Here is a 20,479-nt window from a genome sequence, read left to right on the forward strand (position 1 = left end):
TCCTCCCTTAAACATTAGACAAGTGCCATCTCTGTTATCTTTTTGGCATTTACTAAAGACCTTCCTCTTTCAACAAGTTTTTTAAGCGACCTTGTCCCAGTCTGTGTCTGTGTTGGAATTGCTTTTTAAGATGTTTTGTTCCTTGTTTGCCATCCTGGACTCTTTTTGGGAGGAAGGGCAGGATAGAAATTTAATAAATATTACACAAGGCCCAAGCATCATTTTGGGGGATCCAGTCCAAACTTGTACCATGGGCCCTCTCCCACACCACAGTCCCTTTCCATACATACAAATTCATGAATCATATTTTCTATTTTAATGCTGATGTTTTCTGTATTCCTTAAGCTATGCCATGGCCCACATCAGGACTTTTCTACCATACTCCCAAATTCCCTTCCCATTTGCCATTTTGTTTCATGTAACACTCAGCCTGAAAAAGTCCTACCAAAGTTGCTGACTATTTTGTAACTTTCTCTGGTCTTAACAAAATATTATTAAAATTAATAAAACATTTTTGTACATTAACTGTCAATGTTTTGATTTTAAAAATGAAATTAAATTCTAATGGACCAACAGGCCTGCAGACAATAAACCAATACAATTTAAAGGCTCTCTTTTTCTGGCCTTTTTTTAATTGCAAAAGTGTGAATTATGTCCCTAATGACATTTTCTCTTGCAAAGTTACACTCAATAGATAAGACAGCTAGGTGGCTTAACCTTTGCTGCTCCACAGTAGAACACTTGCAGTTTTGGTAAGTGCTAGCTTATTGAAGCTTTTCAGCTTATGCCAGAGTCACTGGCAGCGTACACAAAAATCTGTAGAGCTATGCACACTTCACTGGGTTTTTGTTTTGTTTTGTAAAGCTTACTTAATAAGATAAGAGGGGATAGTTCACACTCTTCCAAAAGTAAACTTGGATTTTTTTTAATATTGTGAGGCAACGCTTATGATAATATCCAATAATCTTTCTCATATTCTTCTCCCATTTTGTCATTTCTGTTAATATTTGTTTTTAAATCTCACTGTCCATTCCATGTCTAATTGCTGTAGTTGCATCCAGTAGCAGTAGTGAGTGTTTATGTTCTTATGCTCTTTTCATGTTCAGGGAGTATAGTATGTAGTTTACACCACTTTTTTCACAATTAGTGAATACCTTTCTTTTTTTCACCAGCATACCAGATTGCTTTATGTCTCCCTTCAGAAAAAAGGAAGACTTGGAAAATGGTCCAGTGCTCGTTTGGTCCAGCTGGTCTCTTGGCATCTTTTCTGTCTTGCTGGAAGTCTTGTATTTGAGCAGTAGTTCAGTAAAATTATGCCTCATGCTTAGGATAGGTGAAACTGAGCACAGGGGATGGGGAAGGGAGGAGGAGGATGGGAGAAGGAGAGCAGGTTTGATCATTTGCATGTTTATTGAGTTCAGTGGGATTTACTCCTGGGCAATCATGCTTAGGATAGATGATACTGACCATGGGGGGAAGGAGGAGAGGGAGGGAGGGCTGGAGTGGGCAGGGGTGGAGGAAGAGGGGAGGGGAGGAAGAAGAGAGGAGGATGGGAGGGGAGAGAGAAAGGAGAGGAAAGGCAGATCTGATTATTTGCATGCTTATTGAGTTCAATGGGATTTACTCCTGTGCAATCATGCTCAAGATAAGTAAAACTGATGAGGGGGGGAGAGGAAGGAGGAGGAGGGGAAGGAGGAGATTGGAAGGGGATAGGGAAGGGGCAAGAGGGAGGGGATAGGAGGGAGGAGGAGGGAAGGGGCAGGTTTGATCAGTTGCATGCTTTCTGAGTTCAATGGGATTCACTCCTGTGCAATCATGCTTAGGATAGATGAAACCGACCTAGGGGAGAGGCAGGGAAGGGAGGAGGAGCGCAGGGAGGGGAGGGGGGAAATTGGGTAGGTGGGCACTGGGCAAAGTGGAAGCCCCTTTCCTTTCCAAAAGGAAAACATTGTGAATATCATTCTTTTTATTCTACAGCAGGCACATGTAGTCTCCCACCCAAATTTAAACCAAAGCTGTCCCTGGCCACATCAGAACTTTTTTCCACTTTTGACAGTCATGGCTTCCCCCAAAGAATCCTGGAAAGTGTGGTTAGTGAAAGGTGCTGACAGTTGCTAGGAGATGCCCTGTTTCCCTCACAAAGCTTCAATCAGAGTGGCTGACTGTTAAACCAGTCTGGCCACTGGAGCTCTGTCAGGGGAATAGGAGTCTCCTCTCAACACCCTTCACAAACTACACTTCCCAGGATTCTATGGGGGAAGCCAGGACTGTCTAAAGGGAAATAAAGATCTGGTGTGGTTATGGCCCCTGATGAGCCAAGCCAAGCAACTGTGAGTCTGACTTTTAGAACACGGACAGTTGGTTCTTACTGAGCATGAGCGAGCTTATCATTGGCTTCAATGCTAAATTTATTAAATTAATTAAAAATCAGCTAGGCATTTTTTTAATGTTTAAATTGCAGAAGATGAAGGTCAGAGTCTGGGGAAAGGTCAGTAATAGGATTACAGGTACTCTCTAAACATGGCTGATTTTTAATTAATTTCAACAAATTAGAAAAACTATGCCAGAAAAAAGTCCAGAAGGGGTCTGGTTTTTCTCTCTCTCTTTTTAGACTTTGAACTCTATTGTCTCTGACTGTTTTGTGTATCGCCATGAAAATTTAAAGGGTTGTTAAGCAAGCGTTCCGAGTTCAGGACTGTAAGTTTTGTAAGGTTTTGTTTTGAAATGAGATTATGGGAAGCATCAGAATGGTATGGGGGTATTTTCAATTTAACATTGCGGAATGTGAAAAATCCATGCTGGCTATAGTGTACAGCTACTCCCGTGGCTGTATAATTATGGGACACATTTTGTGGACTACGGTCCAGTTCACCAGATGTATCAGATAAGTTCACTGATTCAGACTGTAGTCCACAAAAGCTTATGCCATAATAAATTTGTTATGTCTTTAAGGTGCCACAAGACTTAGTTTTTGCAAGAGACTAACACTGCTACTCCTCTGGGAATTGAAAATACATGAATGTAGCACTACTGCTTTTTACAAAACTTCTGAAATGTGCTGGTAATTATATTAGGTGTACTCTGAAAGCATTACACTGGAGTTGTATCATGCATCCAACAGCTTTTCTTCATCATCAGTTGTCACAGACACAGTCTCTCTATTGACAAAATTGTATTTGTTCATCTTCTTCTCTAGTGAATGTATTGCCCAAGCTGAACTGCAGAAAGGCATTGTATCTTTTGAAAACCTGGAGGATTGACTGTTGCTCTTTAGCTTCTTTTAGTTCCCTTTCTTATTATTTATTAAATTTATATTCCGCCCTTCCTCCCAAAGCAGCCCAGGGTGGCAAACATAACAAAACAATTTAACAGCAATAAAAAGAAAATCATTCTAAAATACAGTTACAGTTTACCCAGGGATCCCTAGGTTGCCAGGAACTGTCCCCTTCAGCCATCAAAGGCCTGGGTAAATCTCCTTATGTTTCTGGCTGCCTGATTTGTATTTAGAGACAGATAAGGCAGTACAGTGTCTGCATGCATGCTTAATGTGTGGCAAACAGGACTAGGCATTTATTCCATTTGGACCTGTACACTCTCTCCAGATCAAAGTCCCCGATTGTTTATTATGGTCCCTCCTGACTGTGCAAAGTGAAGTATGGGATTAGTCATTCTTGAGAGTTCATGTCAAATAGACAGATGTGTGCTTCCGTGTATCTCAAGCAACAAGTCCAAGTTTAACTGCAGAAGCACACACCGTCTGTTCGAAAGAAGGACCTGGGCCAGAAATTTACTCTTCAGGACGTTGCTTGTTGTTTACCAACACCCTATGTTTACATCCTACAGAAAATAAGCATTATCCACAACTTAACCTATTTTCCCCCACCCTACAGTAATGGAGTTGCAACCTGCCTGGGCTGGACCTGATATTTGTGGGGTACCATCACTGTTTTGGCATGACAGTAGTTCAGCAACTTGTATTGATGCTGCTAGTTCCTGTGGTCTTGCAATTATTGACTCAGCAATCAGTACCCTGAATTTCCATACTACTTGTCTGATCCAAAGCACATGACACACACACAAACCACTATATCTGGATGTGCCCTTACAGATAGATCTAATCAAAGTGAGATTAGGTCTTTAACTTGCTAAAGGCTCAAAAGTTTAAAATTTCTTTTAGAGGCAAATCTATCTATTGTTAGAGCTTGCTGCATCTGGAAACAATGCAAGTCTTATTGGGTGCCCTCCCTTCTTTCCCTCATCCTGCTGACAACAGAAGGGTCATTTTGTGAAACAGGAAAGAGAAACAGAAGAATAAGAAAAACCGAATGAATAGCATTTTTGCAGTTCAAAATCTCGCTGAGCTGTACAACGCTTTTGTAACACATTTAACATCATTAATAAATCTGCAATGGGAAAATTAAAGTGAAGGTGACCTTAATTCCACTGATGCTACTGATGAAAACCTGCCTTTCACGAGAGGCTTTCATTATTCTCCCTGTGCAAAACTGATTGAAGTGCATAGCCTTGTATGGCAGTGGTGTCCAGATGACTCATTCATTTCATTTCTATTCCACCCTCTCTTCTAACAAATTCAAGGTAGCATACATGGTTTCTCCACCTTTTATTAGCAAAATATTGTTGCAAGGTAGGTTAGGATAAGACTGTACAACCGGTCAAGGTAACTCAGTAAGCTTCATGATTGAGTGGAGAACTGAACCACATCTTCCCAAGTCCTGGTCCCAAACTCTAACCACTACACCATGCTGCCTCTCAACTGATTCATTTAGTTTAGGTTATTGGGACAGAACTTGGATATCAGAGAATGATGACATGGTGGAACTCTCAAAGAAGAATTTTTCCATTTACACAAGGATTCACATTTAAAGTTAAAAATAACTTGAAACTTTAAATTTATTTACATTTCATTAAGCCAAATGTCACTAAATTAAAATAGAAAATGAGTATATACTAAATAAGACCTTAATTTCAGATATGACAGCAAGCTTTTGGAATAAATTTTAAAAATCAAAATCATCTCCACAGAGGAATAGATTTCCCGTCAGACATTTCTCTGAGGATTTAAGCTCATTTTTATAGAATGCATTAAGATTTACCTCTGTGGCTCTCCGTTTTCCAATATTCCAGCTATAATACCGTTCCACAGAACCGGCACAGAAAGAATTAGCATCTTCAGCTAAAAAGGAGAGAAAAAATGACAATTATTTAGATTTTGCTATAAAACTATATATATTATGTGACTGGTTACTCCTGAACATTTTGTCAAGAGATAAACTTTTTTTTTAAGGAGTTAGATGATGCTTATTAAGAGGAAGCAGAACTAAGAAACTTTTAAAAATGAGCATCAATCAAGACAAGTATCAATGGATCTTACTGCAGCTAGGAATCCTTTGGATGGTGGAATCTCTTCTGAGATTTGGGGTAGTGGAAATATCTGCAAGGATTTGTGGAATTTCTTTAGGGGGGCAGAAGAGGTTCTCTGTGTATCTGAGAGTATCTGGGGAAGATGACTGTATGAAGGATATACTGGCTTCCTGTGCCTCAGCATTAAAAAAATAACTGGCAATCGCATCTAAACACTTACTTGAGAGTTCTATCAATGTGAACAGCGATTCAGAGTAAGCAAGATGACTGTCACCACAGGACATTCTTGTAACGGCAAATCCTTTTCAGTGTTCCCATTCTTGAGAGACAACTCAGTCAATACTGACTCCCCACTGCCTTTCCTCAAAGAGAGGTGGAATAAAAAGGCTCAACTTCCCTACTTGTGCACCTTATGGAACACGAGCACTTTCTAAGTTCATGTTATTGTACAGTAACCCAAAGAACAAAGTGAAAAGAAAGAGGAAAATGAAAACAAGTGTTCTAATTGCTCAAAAATGGAAATCAGTCAGCAATACCACATCAAGTCATTACCATTATTTGTTAAGCTAGGCCAAGGAATTCACTTAAGGCCAATCATTTAAACACACACGCACACACATACTGAGGAAAAGACAGAAAAACTGCTGGCAGAAAGAATCCATAAATGCAATAAAAGAAAATATAAGAGCAGGAAATTGTAAGAGTTTCTTTTAAAAACAAACAAATCCAAAAACCAGAGGACATTGTTTCCAAAGTAGGAGCCCCACACAATTACACATCGTTTTTAAAAAATAGGCATTACACATACTTATGGCATCCCGTATCATATTTTCTTTTTGCCACCTAGTTGTGAAGACTTGCTCTTGCTGTTTCAAGTTTCCCTTAATCCGTGTACATTAGTTACCACAGAAACATTAATAGGGCTAACCATGTGGTCAACATGCAGGTAGGCAATCAATGTGTATTTTCTCTAATGGATGAAATTGACATGTGGTTGCATGAGAACTACCAGCAGTGGCAAGATAGGAAACTGTAATCTATCAATAGTGGTAAGGATTACTGAGGTAACATATCTGAAATGCTTTTTCATTGAAACTTCATACTTTTTCTAAGTGTTACTGATGTTATTATGGTGCAACAATTCCTGGACAGGGGTAGCCTGCCCTGGGAACCTCCTGGCTGGATGACTACAGGTGTTATACATGGGGCTGCCATTAAGATGACCCAGAAACTTCAGTTAGTTAAAAATCAGCTGCTAGAATGTTGACAAGTACAGCCACAGTTGCTCATATAACCATTTTGAGAGATCTACACTAGCTACCTATCCACTACCAAGCCCAATGTAAGGTGGTGGTGCATACCTTTAAAACCCTAAATGGCTTGAGGCCCAAACACCTGAATAGAGCCACATCCTATACTAGCCTGTTGGAAGTATGGAGATAGGGCCTCTTCAGAAGACCTTAAATGCTCTGAGGACAGCCTACCTCTTTAACAGATCATTCATGTTATGGATGGCATGTTAGTAGAGGACGTTTTCTGTGGTGACATCCCTACTTTTAAGTTGCATTTTTTTTGTTGTGTGAATTTTATTCAAAGTTTTGAACACAACCCTGGAACCTTTTAATAAAGGGCAGTTAAGAAATATTTTAAATAAATGAATCATGGATTGCAACATGCAACACACAAAACATGACAAGAAAGGTTTAGTAGTAGTATGCTTCGAATCATAAGGAGTACTGAGACTGTTCAGATTTCTATATGCTTTGCAAAGAATGGCCTTTGATGCTCCTTGGCCTATTTTGGCTGTTATTGTCCATTATAAAATCTCAAGGTTAAATGGCCACAGTGAAGGCCCACAGTTCAGTGGCAGAACAAATGCTCTGTAGACAGAAGGTCCCCACTTCACTCCCCAGCATCTCCAGTTACATGGCTAGTTAACAGGAGAGGTGAAAGACCCACCTGCCTGAGACCATGAAAAGCCGCTGCCTGTCAGAGTAGACAATGCTGGGCTAGGTGGATCAATAGTCTGATTCAGTATCATATTCCCATATAAAATGTGATGCTATCTATAAATTACTGCTAAACAAGCGTTTTCCTTCAGGTTCTTACTTCTCTCTGCAATTAACGGAACTTTCTTCACTATGGCTGTCAAAAGTTGATGGAGGTTGTCTAAATATTCTGTCCTGTAAAGAAGCAAGAGTTAGCATTTTTTATATTATTGCTTTATGATACTCATGCATACAGGTTGTCAGAAACAGGGCCTTCTCAAGAAGCGCCTGGTTGCCATAACTCACATGCGTGAACGATTAATATACCCAACCCTTGCAGAGAGCTATAGAACAAATACAAGATTCAGGTAAATAAGCTAACTTGTTTCTATGCACCATGAGCATAAGCTGCTTTCAGTACTGTATTCAGCAGACTGGTACTGATGCAACAACCAGTACATTGTTAGCATGCATCTGCAGAGCAAAGTGTGAAATCCAAGCAGAACGGCTTTTGACCCAGTGGAGGCATCTACTAAGCTATGAGAAGGGGAGGAGATTTTTGCAGATTCCCCCTTCCACCCCCTTGACCCTTCCTGTTCCAGACAGTTGGGGGACCCTACAGGACAGCATGGAAGGTGCATGGGGGCTGCAGAGGGAAATTGTTGAAAATTACCTCCCCTTCACTTTAATTAGTGGATGCCTCTACTGGATCGAAAGCTGATTGGTGAGAGGAATGGCAGCACCGGATTTGTATTCTGGTGGGCAAGAATTCTTGACACATCTGTTTACTCATTTAGTGCCTACCTAAAGATCCATTGTAACTAGTGTCAGGCCGTTTGGATTGAGCTCCAATATTTTGATTGGAGAAGCCTGTTTCATATCAGCAGGACTTGTTGCATTAGCAAATGAGACGTATGGAATTCCATTTCATGAAATCCAAGTGGACTACAAAAGTATAACTGAGTATTTGTTATGAAACTCCATCTCTCTGTTGCAAACCATGCAGTTTTAACTTGGTAGAATAATTACCCAATGACATAATTTCCAAGTTCAGAGCTCTCCTCTGCTTTTACTGTCACCTGACCATCTTGGGAGACCAGTGAACTGCAGCTCTGTCCTGCTGAATCATGCTCCAGCTTAACTTCAAAAGATAACAGATTAAAAAAAATCAATCAAGAATGTTAAAGCCAAAAGTAGAAAAAGCAACATTTGCCTAATCCAGCACATGAACCAGCAAATAAAAGAGCCAAAGTGATAATTTTGTATGTATAACTGAATATTTGCATTTTTATATATATTTAAAGGACAAGAACAGGACCTTCAGAGGAAGATTACTACTTCTCCAAAGATTTCATTGCTGCTGTTAAGCAACCAGATCCCTTCTTGTAGTCTACAAATATGTGTAAAATAATGTGATTGACCCAAACAATTTTAAAATGTTCATGCATTCCTGAAGAGTCTCCACCCTCATCAAAGGGGGGAAAAATAAAAATGAACTGGGAAGGTGGTGGTGGAATCAAAGTCAACAGCAACATCTAGAATATTGGAAGAACGTTCTTTTGGGAGATGCTGACTTGAAGTACTATATTCCATACAAGCACATTTCTGTTCTATTATTTTGGAAAACATCTCAGCTGAGAACAGCAACTCCTTACGGGAGGAATACATTAAAGGCCCATTAGCACTGTCCCTAAGACTCCCAAGCGAAAGCACTGCTGTACTTCTTGAGCTGCTGGAAAGCATTATTTAATCAATCACATTTTAGGAGAAGGCACACAGAGAAAAACACACATATATTACTATGCAACTGGAGTATGCGTTGTTGCATGCCTTTTTAGTACTCATGCATAAAGGAATTTGACCATGGATATGACATTCCTTCTGAGTATCTTGTATCTTTTTCTGTTTTTACAGATTTATTTATTAAGCAATGCAATCCTAGCCCTCAGCTCTGCCAACTTTAGGGATCTAGGATGAGGCGGCGATGCATCTCCACTGGTGGAAAGAAGCTTTCCTGGGGCGGGGTGTGTGTGTTGCACATCTGCCACACAAAAGCTCTGCAGGCATAGATCTACTACTGATGGTTTTGTGCCAGTACTAGTTGGCATTATGACCTGAAACAGGGTGCTTGGGGGATGGGTTGGAAGCATAGCAGGCTGCTGGATCCAAAGCCCCATTGTTCCTCTTGAGAGACTTATTGGGCTTATCAGCTATGCCTGTAGCTAATTCTCCTCCCCACTGGTTTCAATGGGGAGGGGGCTTTTACAAAAAGAAGATCTGCTGGGACAAAAAAAGAGAAGAAAAACAGTGTCACCTATCCTACCATCTGCTGTGATTGGCACAACAGGGAGGGCTTTGGAAGTGACAGGCAATCCACCACCTCACTCCCCACCTGGCACCTAGGATTACTTGGTTCTACAGAGCTCAGAGGCACATATCCATAAGTACATTTGCCATGAAAGTATCAGGTTGGCAAGTCTTTTGTCACCTAATTTCCTGTTTGATTTTTCTTCTAGGAAAGTATCTACCAGGATCCGATTCAGTCACATTCACCAATAATGTCACTGGTTTCCACAAACAAGCAACGCACATTCCTAAATAATTAGCACCACCACCCCGGCAAGGTCTGGGAGGAAAGGTGGGGTATACATTTACTAAATAAATAAACTAACAGATAATTAATTTTACCTTTTGTAGGAGGCACTGCAGAAGAGCTTGGAACAACTGCATTAGTTGAAGTTACTGGTGTAACTGCAGATACTTTGCTGGAAGAAAGTGACTGAATCACTGAGAGAAAAGAGAAATGCTGGTATCACATTGATAGACAGGTATTTTCAATAAATAACCAAAATGCTACACACTTGCACTGATCAGTTATTTTACTAATCTTAGTGGAGAATTACAGATCAGTTGTTACATGGTGTTTTGAAGAAGAAACTAAAACTTGTCTATGGCAGTTTTTAAGCCAAGTGTCCGTGTTAATAGTGTGTGATATGTAGTACATAATAATGACTGTGCTTGGATGATCATGCCTCGGCTTAGTATGTTAAGATATGAACAAGCCTTTTGAGTGCGCATGCCCCCTCTTTGCACAAGCTGGCACTAACAAACCAGGAAGTCTCTAACTGACCATAGATTCCCATTTCATCTTAATCAGGAAACTCTGGTCACCAGCTTTGGAAATAGCCAGAACATGAAGCCATGGTTCAAAGTTTGCTTAACATCCTGCATTTTTCCAAAGATGGCAGTTATAACTTCTCAGTATGGATGAAATGGAAAACTATAGTTAATGGAAGATTTCCTTGTTGGCCAGTTTGTTTGGTTGCTTGCTTGTACAAAGGGGCTACATGTGCAGCCAAAAGGCTAATTCATATCTTGACTTATTAAACTAAACTATGGTGACCTGAACTGTCCCAACAGTCACATGAGAAGCATCTATACACACTTGTTATCTTGCCAAACTACATTTTACCTTTGTTCATAGGCATCAATATAGTCTGGACTCCTCCAGAAGCAGCACTCATACCCAGTTGCTTGAGTTGGCTGGGCACTGTCAAAATAGCCTGCTGTGGATTATTTTGACTGGAGTGGATCTTTAACAACCCTACAATAGAAGCAATACTTAAAGAGAGTTCTTACTCCTTTCTGCAAAAGATAAAGAGACTATGAGATCAGCTCTCCTGCTTACTCACTTAAGCTGAGAACAAACAACCACAAAAAGGGGCTTGAGTGGGGAGGGAATGCTGGTCATACCACCAAATATCACCTGAAAACCACCACTAAGCAAAGCCTGGCAAATAATGGCAAACTCATAGATACAGCTGATAAGCCATAATTACAGAAAATGTATAATATAGGGGGTTTTTTGGAAAGAAGAACAAGAGTGCCTCTAAAAACTGCAAAGCTGCAATAAATAAATACTGTCAATCAAGAATGAGTTCTATTATTAAAATCTTCATAAGAAAACTCAAATAACAGAGTTAAAAAGGTAACTGTGTTGAAGAAAACACACATCACTTTTGTGGTTGAAGATTCAGGGTGGTATTCAACTAAACAGATCCACTAGTGCAAGGATTTCTGCTTGCGCAATGGAACTTCCCCTCTCTCCACCTCGCTACGCCCTCCCCAAATCCCCAAAGAGTGGAGTTTATCCGCTTATTTTCAAATAAGTAACTTGCACAAATTTTAAACGTCTTGCTGCCAGCTCAGTCTTCATCTATAATCATTGATTATAACCTGTATTTTAAAGTATTTTTCCCAATGTGGCTTACAAAAAATCCTATAAATACAACAATAAAGGGATACAAGCACAAAATGCATCATTAATAACCAAAGATATGACACTAATACAGGAGGTACCAATTTTAAACTCTCCAAAAGTGGAAAAACTTTTTCAGGAAGAGACGATGATTGGCAGTCCTTCTATGGGAGAAGATTCCACAACAGTGTTACCATCACTAAAAAGGCCCCATCCCTTGAACTTGCCTGTCAGCTCTGTACAAATCATGGGCCAAAGAGCAGAGCCTTTTAGGCCTCTCAAAGCTCAGGCAGGTTCATATGTGTAAAGGCTGTCCCCAAGATATTATTAAGGTATTAAAATATGTCCTAAACAGCCTAGAGAGCCAGATTAAATACTGGCACTTTAAATTTCCTTTTGGAAGAGGGCAGGCCACAAATATATTTCACACTAGCTCGGAGCTCCAAATTCTGCTATTTCAGCATCTCAAATCAAAGCATTATAGGTCAATGCTAAAATGACAATAGCAAGAGCCAAGAAAGAGAATTTTCTTTACCTGATACTGCAGTTTTGCCAGATGTTGGGGCTGGGGCAGTCACCCAAGAAGCAATGCTTACAACTGCAGATGCATTTGTTTTATTAGGCACAGCTGATGTCTGCTGCCCATGGCTGACGGGAAGTTGATGCTGCTGTCCAGGGGCCTTCACTACAGGGCCTGCAGCTGGGGATGAGCTAGAACTTGCACCGTCTGCTTGCTGTGTTAAAAAGAAGAGGGAGAGAGGTCAACACACTTTTCACTTTATAAATAATAGGATAAAAGCAGAGAACATCTATAAGGACAACTTGTGAATTCATTCATCCCTTACATGTTTAATGTGGAAGTACATGTTATCTTGGCACATATGTGTTCACAGACCTGCATTTAACCAAGATAATATGAATGTGTAGCTATCTGTAGGACAGAATTACTGAGGGAATGGGAGAGCTGCTTAAGCCCTCCTCTGTATGTTGAATTCTCCTGTGGAAATCCATCCTGGAAACACTGTGGCTGCTGCTTAGAGTTCCATCATGGAAAATAGCAGAGGCGTACAGGTAATGAATAAATTCTGTAAATATTCTCTCTTGTTCTCTTGCAAATGCCACAGGACTAGGGGAAGCTAGGGGTCAGTGCCTACCACAAATAATAAAATAAACTTAACAGCTCAATGTCTTGGTTAATAAGCCAAATCAAAATATTAATCACATTGAGTACTTTTCTTCTTTTAAAGAATAGCTAATGACTGGGAATTTTGAGGTTCGCTGGACCGGGGGTCCTTGAGGAAATTGCAGACACAAGCTTGCAGCAAAGTTAGGCCTTTATTGGTTACGTGCACACGATCAGTCTCCCTTGAGTGGACGGAGAGCTGCAACATGGCACTGTTTGCCTGGGGTTTTTATACACTCCAGGATAAGGACTTTAGCATATACCAATCAGGACGTTACACATAGGCATTACATGAGCATTACATAGACATTGCATGAGCATTACACTGTCTACATTATGCTCTTAGCCAATTTGGTAATGTTCAGCACTTCACATACCAGTACATTTTCACTGTGAGCTAAGCATTTTAGTTAATGCAATCCTTTCTACATCTTGGAGAGTACTGGGATGTTCAGTGTTTGTTAAGTGCTATCTTATCTTATAGAGTTTAAGCTATACCATACATACCAGCACAGTCAGGGAAGACAGCTCCAAAGAGAAAAGGGTTCTGGCTGGCTACTAAACTATTAAAATATTATAAACCTTTATTGTTTTATAAAATAATATATTATGCTTATTGTTTGTATATAAAGAATTCCCCATCACTAATAGCAAGCAGGAAAGTAAGCTGAAAATCTAGTAACTTGGACTTGAAAAGAGTAAAAAAAAAATCAGTTCTGATTTTATTACACTCTCTTGCACAACCCACACTTTACTAAGTAGTTGTGCTTGCAACCTTGACACACATTAGGTCTCACCTGTGCAAGTCCATTTGATGGCAGCGTCACAGCCGATGTTGCTGCTGCAGTGATCACACCACCGGATACTCTTAGCACAGTGGTGCCGGGTTTTGAGAGCTGTGATGACGCTGGTAAGGATTTCAGTGTATTATCAGATATTTTCATCAGTGAAGCTTGTCCACTGGAAGCTGCCTTTGAAATTAAGATGAATTTAAGTGGAAGCCACTACTTTTTATGAATCAAAAAGTTTGCAACAAAGGTTTGTACCTTTGGTTACAAAACATAATGAAAATGAACAGGCATTCCTCCCAGTCCCTTTTTAAATGCTTAGGACGGGTCTGACAACATGGAATACCAAGAAGAAGAAAGTCCCACTGGGTTTGATGGAATTATTCTCAAATTTATTTATCAAAGTACAACACACCAATATAGTTACAGTTATGGAAAGCAAGTGAAAGTAATTCCTCCTCCACTCTGAATCCCATTATTTTGATGAAGCAGAGAACTTTTTAATGGTGTTGGCCTTTCCCTTTGATAAAATGACTTTGCAATAAAGCATTGGATCTAAAGAGCTACTTTGGGCATATCCATGGGCATGCCCAGTAGCATTTTTTATTATTTTATTTGAAGAACTGACCTTTCCCTTCCCATGCCATATCACAAACATCTTTCAAAAGTCTCTCCATTTCAGAGTTTATTTGATATGTAGCATGAAAGGGCTGTTTCACAGTACACAAGCCCAAAGCCCCCTTGGGCAAACAGAACCAGTTGCCTGGCTCTTTGGATCTCAATCAAAGCCCCAAATACAGCTTTGCAATTACCTGTGCAAATACAGCCGCAGTTTTGTGTCCAGTGATTACTTTCAATGCCTGATGTCCTTGTGCAGATGATGTCCCAGCACTTGCATTACCTTGGACAACTGTTCCAGAAGTTGCTTGTTTTGCAGAACTTTGGTGAGATGGTTGGCCAACTAAAAAGGTGCCCTGAAAAGGAAAAAGAAAAGGAAACCAGTACAGCCAATGCTCAAATAACTTCAGATGCACACTGCAAAACCCTTAAAGAAGCAGTCCTGTAAATTACGGCGTTCTCAGATTTGTTTAATGAGAGGAAAACGGTTTTGTTTTTCTAGTGCCACTTATTTGGGATAAAGAAGTGAGTTTCTCACTTAAGAAACACAGTAAAATTTGTTTAGAACAGCCTCCCCCAATCCAATGCCCTCCAGATGTTGCTGGACTCTCAACCCCCATCATCCATAGTCACTGGCCATGCTGACTGGGGGAGACAGGAGTCCAACAACATCTGGAAGGCCACTGGATAGGGGAGGCTTGTTAAGAAAAACATTTTATTTCAATTTATAAATTATCATGTCAAGCAGTTCAAATGTTCATAAACACTCCCTCCCCGCTATTTGTTTCAATGAACTGAGCCTGAAGTTTCAACTCAAACATAATGCATACTCCAGTTCAGGGGTATATCAACACAGTGACCTTCAGATATTGTTGGATCTCCAATGCCCACTGTCGGAAGGCAGAGCTGGGGTCCCAATCCCAGGGAGCTGGATCTCGGAGAGTTGGGAGAAGAGTATTCGGATGGATGGCAGAGGGAAGGGGGAGGAACTTCCCCCCTTTGGAGCGAAGACGAAACAGAGGAACTGCCAGTGATAAGGTCGCTTAGCAACGGGGAGCCTGAGCCCTCCCTGGACATTCTCACGCCTCCCCCTCTTTCAGGCTCAGAGGAAGAGGGGGAAGAAGGAGGGCTGCTCACAGCCGAAAAGCGGGGAGGCAGTTTACCATCAGCCCCTCCCCTATCCCCCATCCTGGAATTGGAAACTTCAGAAGAGGAGGGGGTGATGCTTCCCCCCTCACCGCGCACACGCAGACAGCTGAAAAGACAGGAGAGAAGGGGGGGAAGGCGGGCAGTACCTGAGGGGCAGTTAAGGAGGAGCGAAAGATTGCGCGCCCGTTTGGCCCCTTCTTAAAGAACAGGCGGGAAGAAGTCCCTTGCTCTGTCAACTTTCTCCCAATGCCGCAGGACCTGTATCCCTGTATTGATTCATGAGAAAACGCAGTCTTTGTTTGGACATTACCCTAATAAAACACGAATTAACTACAATCGTTGGTCTGGTTCCTGAGTCACATCCTGGGCCTGACAGCTTGACAGAGCCACCTAAATCACCCTCAACGCTCTCTTCACTTGACTGGGACAAGATGTCAAAGGGAGCAGCGGGGGGGACGAACCCCACTTCTGAGACGGAAGAAGTGGAACTCCTGAGGACTAAGGTAGCTGATTTGCAGACGGATGTTCAAGCCCTGCTAGCAGCAGTCAAGGCGCTGAAGACGGATAATCAAACCTTGAAGGCCACGATAGACCAGATGCGAACAGCCCCTCCAGCTGCCGTAGTAAAGGTTCCCATTGGATTGCCCCCAAAATACGCGGGACAAAGTGATCAGTTGGCAACCTTCGTGGCTCAATGTGAGTTATATCTGGATGTCAGGCACACGGAATTTCCAGACGATGGGGCTAAAGTAGCTTTCGTGATTAGCCTCCTGGAGGGAGAAGCTGCAAAATGGGTGACTCCGTATCTCGTGAGAAAGGATACTGTCTTAGGAAGGTACAGAGGATTTATACAGGAGATGACCGAGATGTTTCAAGACCCGCAAAGGGCTGAAACAGTAGCGCGGCAACTAGGCGCTCTGAAGCAAGCTAAAGGGACTGTTTCCGAGTACACTAACGCTTTTAAAATTCTGTCCCAGGAAACTGGTTACAATGACGCCGCCCTGATGTTTATGTACCGGAGTGGATTAAATGCTGAAATCCTGGATGAGTTGGCCAGGACCTCCCCCCCCCGCTGACCTACCAGGGCTCATCCGGCTATGCCTACAGATAGATTACCGGATGGAAGGAAGGCGCCTGGAAAGGAAGCAGGAGGTCCCGAGATACTCAGCCTCGGCATCCCGCAACAAGACCCTTCCCACTGCAGGGATGGCAGGTAATGCAACTGAGGGACAGGGAGGGGCTAGGCCAAGACTGTCGGAAGAAGAAAAGAAAAGACGACGCCGGGAACGTTTATGCTTTTATTGTTCAAAGCCGGGCCATGTGGCCAGAGACTGTGGACTGAAAGGGGGGAAAGCCGAGCCGTCGGGAAACTAGAACACCCAGTCCACGTGCAGGCCGGTGGACTGGGGGCAGCGTTGTATAAAGGCCCCCCAACGATCCAACCTCCCTCAAAGGGGGTGTTGGTCTTGCCTATTCGGATTACAACTTCCAGAGGAGTGGTGTTTAATTCCACTGCCTTAACTGACAGTGGAGCCTCCACAAATTTTATTGATGCAAAGTTAGTCAAGCGTTATGGAATTTCCCGGTGGAAACTGGACGCTCCCCTAGCTGTGGAGACTATCGATGGGAGACCCCTGAAGTCAGGAGGGGTGACACAAGCCATGGAGGAAGTGAAACTTCAAATCCCTGGGCACGAAGAGTTCATTTTGCTATACGTGTCAGATCTCTCGAACTTTGAGGTGATTCTGGGAATGCCCTGGCTAGCAAAGCATGAACCCAAAATAAGTTGGAAGGAGGCGGTTGTGTGGTTCACCTCACAGTATTGCCAGGAGAACTGTCAACCTGAAGGAATCAAGAACACCTTAGTGGGGGCAGTGCAAGAGATCGAGCAAGTGACCCTGCCGCCAAAGTATGAAGAATTCAAAGATGTGTTTGATGAAAAAGAGGCAGAGACTTTACCCCCCCACCACCCTTACGACTGTGCGATTGATCTAGTGCCAGGAGCCAGCATCCCATCAGGGAGAATCTACTCTCTCACAGAGAATGAGAGGGAGGCCCTGAAGGAATTCCTGGATAAAAACCTGAGGCGAGGATTCATACGCCCCTCACAATCCCCTGCTGGAGCGCCACTATTGTTTGTGAAAAAGAAGGGGGGGGAACTCAGACCCTGTAACGACTATCGCGCATTGAACCAGATCACCATCCCCAACAGCTACCCGCTGCCCCTGATCTCAGAGTTGCTGGACCGACTGCGCTCTGCAAAAATCTTCACGAAGTTGGATTTGAGAGGAGCGTACAATCTGATCAGAATGAAGGAGGGAGATGAATGGAAAACAGGATTCTTGACCGCTTACGGACAGTATGAATACCTGGTCATGCCATTTGGGCTTTGTGGAAGTCCAGGAATTTTTCAAAAATTCATGAACGACGTGTTTAGAGACTTGTTGGACACGTATGTAATCTGTTACTTAGATGAAATCCTGGTGTTCTCAAAGAACCAGGAAGACCACGACCAGCATGTGAAGACGGTGTTGAAGAGACTGAGAGAAAATCACCTGTATGCTAAATTAGAAAAATGTGGATTTGACCTCAAGTCTCTAGACTTCCTTGGATATCGAATCTCAGCGGAAGGCGTGGAGATGGACCCAGGGAAAGTAAGCTGCATATTGGACTGGGGCCAACCTGTCACCAAAAAGGATGTACAACGGTTTTTGGGGTTTGCCAATTATTACAGAAAGTTCATTCCAGGGTTTTCCAAATTAACAGCTCCTCTGACTGACTGTTTAAGGGGGAAGAAGAAGTTTCAATGGACAGAGAACGCCACCGAGGCCTTTGAGGAGCTGAAGAGAAGGTTTGCTACTGAGCCCATTCTGCGCTTTGCTGATCCGAACCGCCCTTTCGTAGTGGAAGCAGATGCTTCAGATTTTGCCATCAGGGGGGTCCTGCTACAATTAGACCAAGAAGGGAAGGAGCTGCACCCCTGTGCGTACTTCTCTCGGAAGTTAAAGCCTGCAGAGAAGAACTACACAGTTTGGGAGAAGGAGCTGCTGGCCATCAAGGACTCTTTTGAAAACTGGAGACAATACCTAGAGGGAACCTCTCATCGAATTGAAGTGCGCTCCGACCACAAGAATCTTGAAAGCCTCCAAACAGCCAGAAAGCTGAACCAGAGACAGATAAGATGGTCCCAGTTCTTCACTAGGTTTAACTTCCAGATTACTTACCATGCCCAAGCCAAAAACCAGAGAGCGGATGCCTTATCCAGACAGCCACAATACAAAGAAAGTGAATCCGAGGACCAGCCTCAGTACGTAATCCCGCCAGAGAAATTAACGTTGGGAGTATGCCAGCCTTCATGGGAAGAGGAACTCAAAAAGGCACAACAAGAAGATGCAGACATGCTAAAATATCAGCAGGAGACGGGACAAGGTCAAGACTCAGAAGTAACCTTTCACTGGAGAAATGGACTGTTATGGTTCAAAACCGCCAGATATGTGCCAGAAGGGGAATTAAGGCTCAGAATCCTACGCCAGTGTCATGATTCCATCACAGCGGGACACTTTGGGATTTACAAGACCATTCAGAACGTGGCCAAGGACTTCTGGTGGCCTAAAATACGTCGGGATATTGAGAGTTATGTAAAGTCCTGCTCTGTCTGTCTGCGGACAAAAACACAAACAGGGACACCAGCAGGACTGTTACAACCGTTGCCTGTCCCACACGAACCCTGGAAGGACCTCTCCATGGATTTTATAACTGATCTACCCAAGTCCCAAGGAATGACAGCCATCTTAGTAGTGGTGGATCTACTTACCAAAATGGCACACTTTCTTCCTTGTGCAGGGGCCTTAGAGGCTAAAGAAACGGCCAAGTTATTCATAAAAGAAGTCTACCGGCTGCATGGATTGCCAAACAGCGTAGTCTCAGACCGAGGAACTCAGTTCACAGCCAAATTTTGGAGAGCAATGTGGAAACAGTTGCAGACGGAATTAAAACTCTCCTCCGCCCATCACCCCCAGAAAGATGGTAAGACGGAACGCTTGAACGCCGTTTTGGAAATATATTTACGAAGTTATGTGTCCTATCAACAGACTGACTGGGTATCATATTTGCATTTTGCAGAGTTCGCCTACAACAATTCTCTGCACTCCAGCACTCAACAAACCCCGTTCTTCGCTAATTATGGATTCCATCCTAAAGTCTTTCCAAGCAGCTCAGAAGGAATGCTGGTACCGGCAGCTGAGAACTTCCTTAAGGAATTGCAAGCGGCGCAACAGACACTGAAACAGCAGTTAAACGAAGCCAAAACGGAGTACAAGCGAGTTGCTGACCTGCACAGGAAGGAGCCCCCCCCCCCTTCAACCGGGAGACCAGGTATGGCTGTCCACCCGCTTCCTCCAGATGCCGGGCAAATGTAGAAAATTACAAGACAAGAGCGTGGGTCCTTTCGAAATAGAAACTCAAATCAATCCCGTGGCGTACCGACTGAAGCTGCCTGACACGTTTAAAATACATCCTGTGTTCCATCGATCCCTCTTAACGAAAGCCGCCCCTCCCAGTCAGTTACGGCCGGAGGAACCTCCCGGAGCTCCACTCCTGGTAAATGAGCAGCTTGAGTTTGAAGTTGAGGAGATCTTAGATTCCAGGATCAGACGCCACAAGCTGCAGTACTTGATTCACTGGAAAGGCTATGGGGTGGCTGACAGATCATGGGAAGATGCAGCTGATGTGCATGCTCCAGAATTGGTAAAACTTTTCCATCAACGTTTTCCCCACCATCCCAAGCCAGACAAGGGGAGGGGGGCACAGCCTGGGAGGGGGGATGGTGTCGGAAGGCAGAGCTGGGGTCCCAATCCCGGGGAGCTGGATCCCGGAGAGTTGGGAGAAGAGTATTCGGATGGATGGCAGAGGGAAGGGGGAGGAACTTCCCCCCTTTGGAGCGAAGACGAAACAGAGGAACTGCCAGTGATAAGGTCGCTTAGCAACGGGGAGCCTGAGCCCTCCCTGGACATTCTCACGCCTCCCCCTCTTTCAGGCTCAGAGCAAGAGGAGGAAGAAGGAGGGCTGCTCACAGCCGAAAAGCGGGGAGGCAGTTTACCATCAGCCCCTCCCC

At 42.9% G+C, this 20,479-nt stretch overlaps 1 protein-coding gene across 2 annotated transcripts in view; it reads right to left on the bottom strand.

The window, feature by feature from the left end:
• Window positions 1-20,479, bottom strand: part of YEATS2 (YEATS domain containing 2) — a 65,693-nt gene that overhangs the window by 17,330 nt on the left and 27,884 nt on the right. For both annotated transcript variants that reach the window (XM_061636369.1, XM_061636370.1), the window contains exons 21-28: window positions 14,412-14,573; window positions 13,609-13,782; window positions 12,164-12,362; window positions 10,843-10,974; window positions 10,059-10,157; window positions 8,400-8,511; window positions 7,492-7,565; window positions 5,115-5,194 (exon numbers count right to left, since the gene is read on the bottom strand). In XM_061636369.1, the coding sequence (XP_061492353.1) occupies window positions 5,115-5,194; window positions 7,492-7,565; window positions 8,400-8,511; window positions 10,059-10,157; window positions 10,843-10,974; window positions 12,164-12,362; window positions 13,609-13,782; window positions 14,412-14,573 (1,032 nt within the window). The remainder of the gene's footprint in view (window positions 1-5,114; window positions 5,195-7,491; window positions 7,566-8,399; window positions 8,512-10,058; window positions 10,158-10,842; window positions 10,975-12,163; window positions 12,363-13,608; window positions 13,783-14,411; window positions 14,574-20,479) is intronic.

Source organism: Rhineura floridana, chromosome 7 (genome assembly GCF_030035675.1).
Source record: "Rhineura floridana isolate rRhiFlo1 chromosome 7, rRhiFlo1.hap2, whole genome shotgun sequence".
NCBI lineage: Eukaryota > Metazoa > Chordata > Lepidosauria > Squamata > Rhineuridae > Rhineura > Rhineura floridana.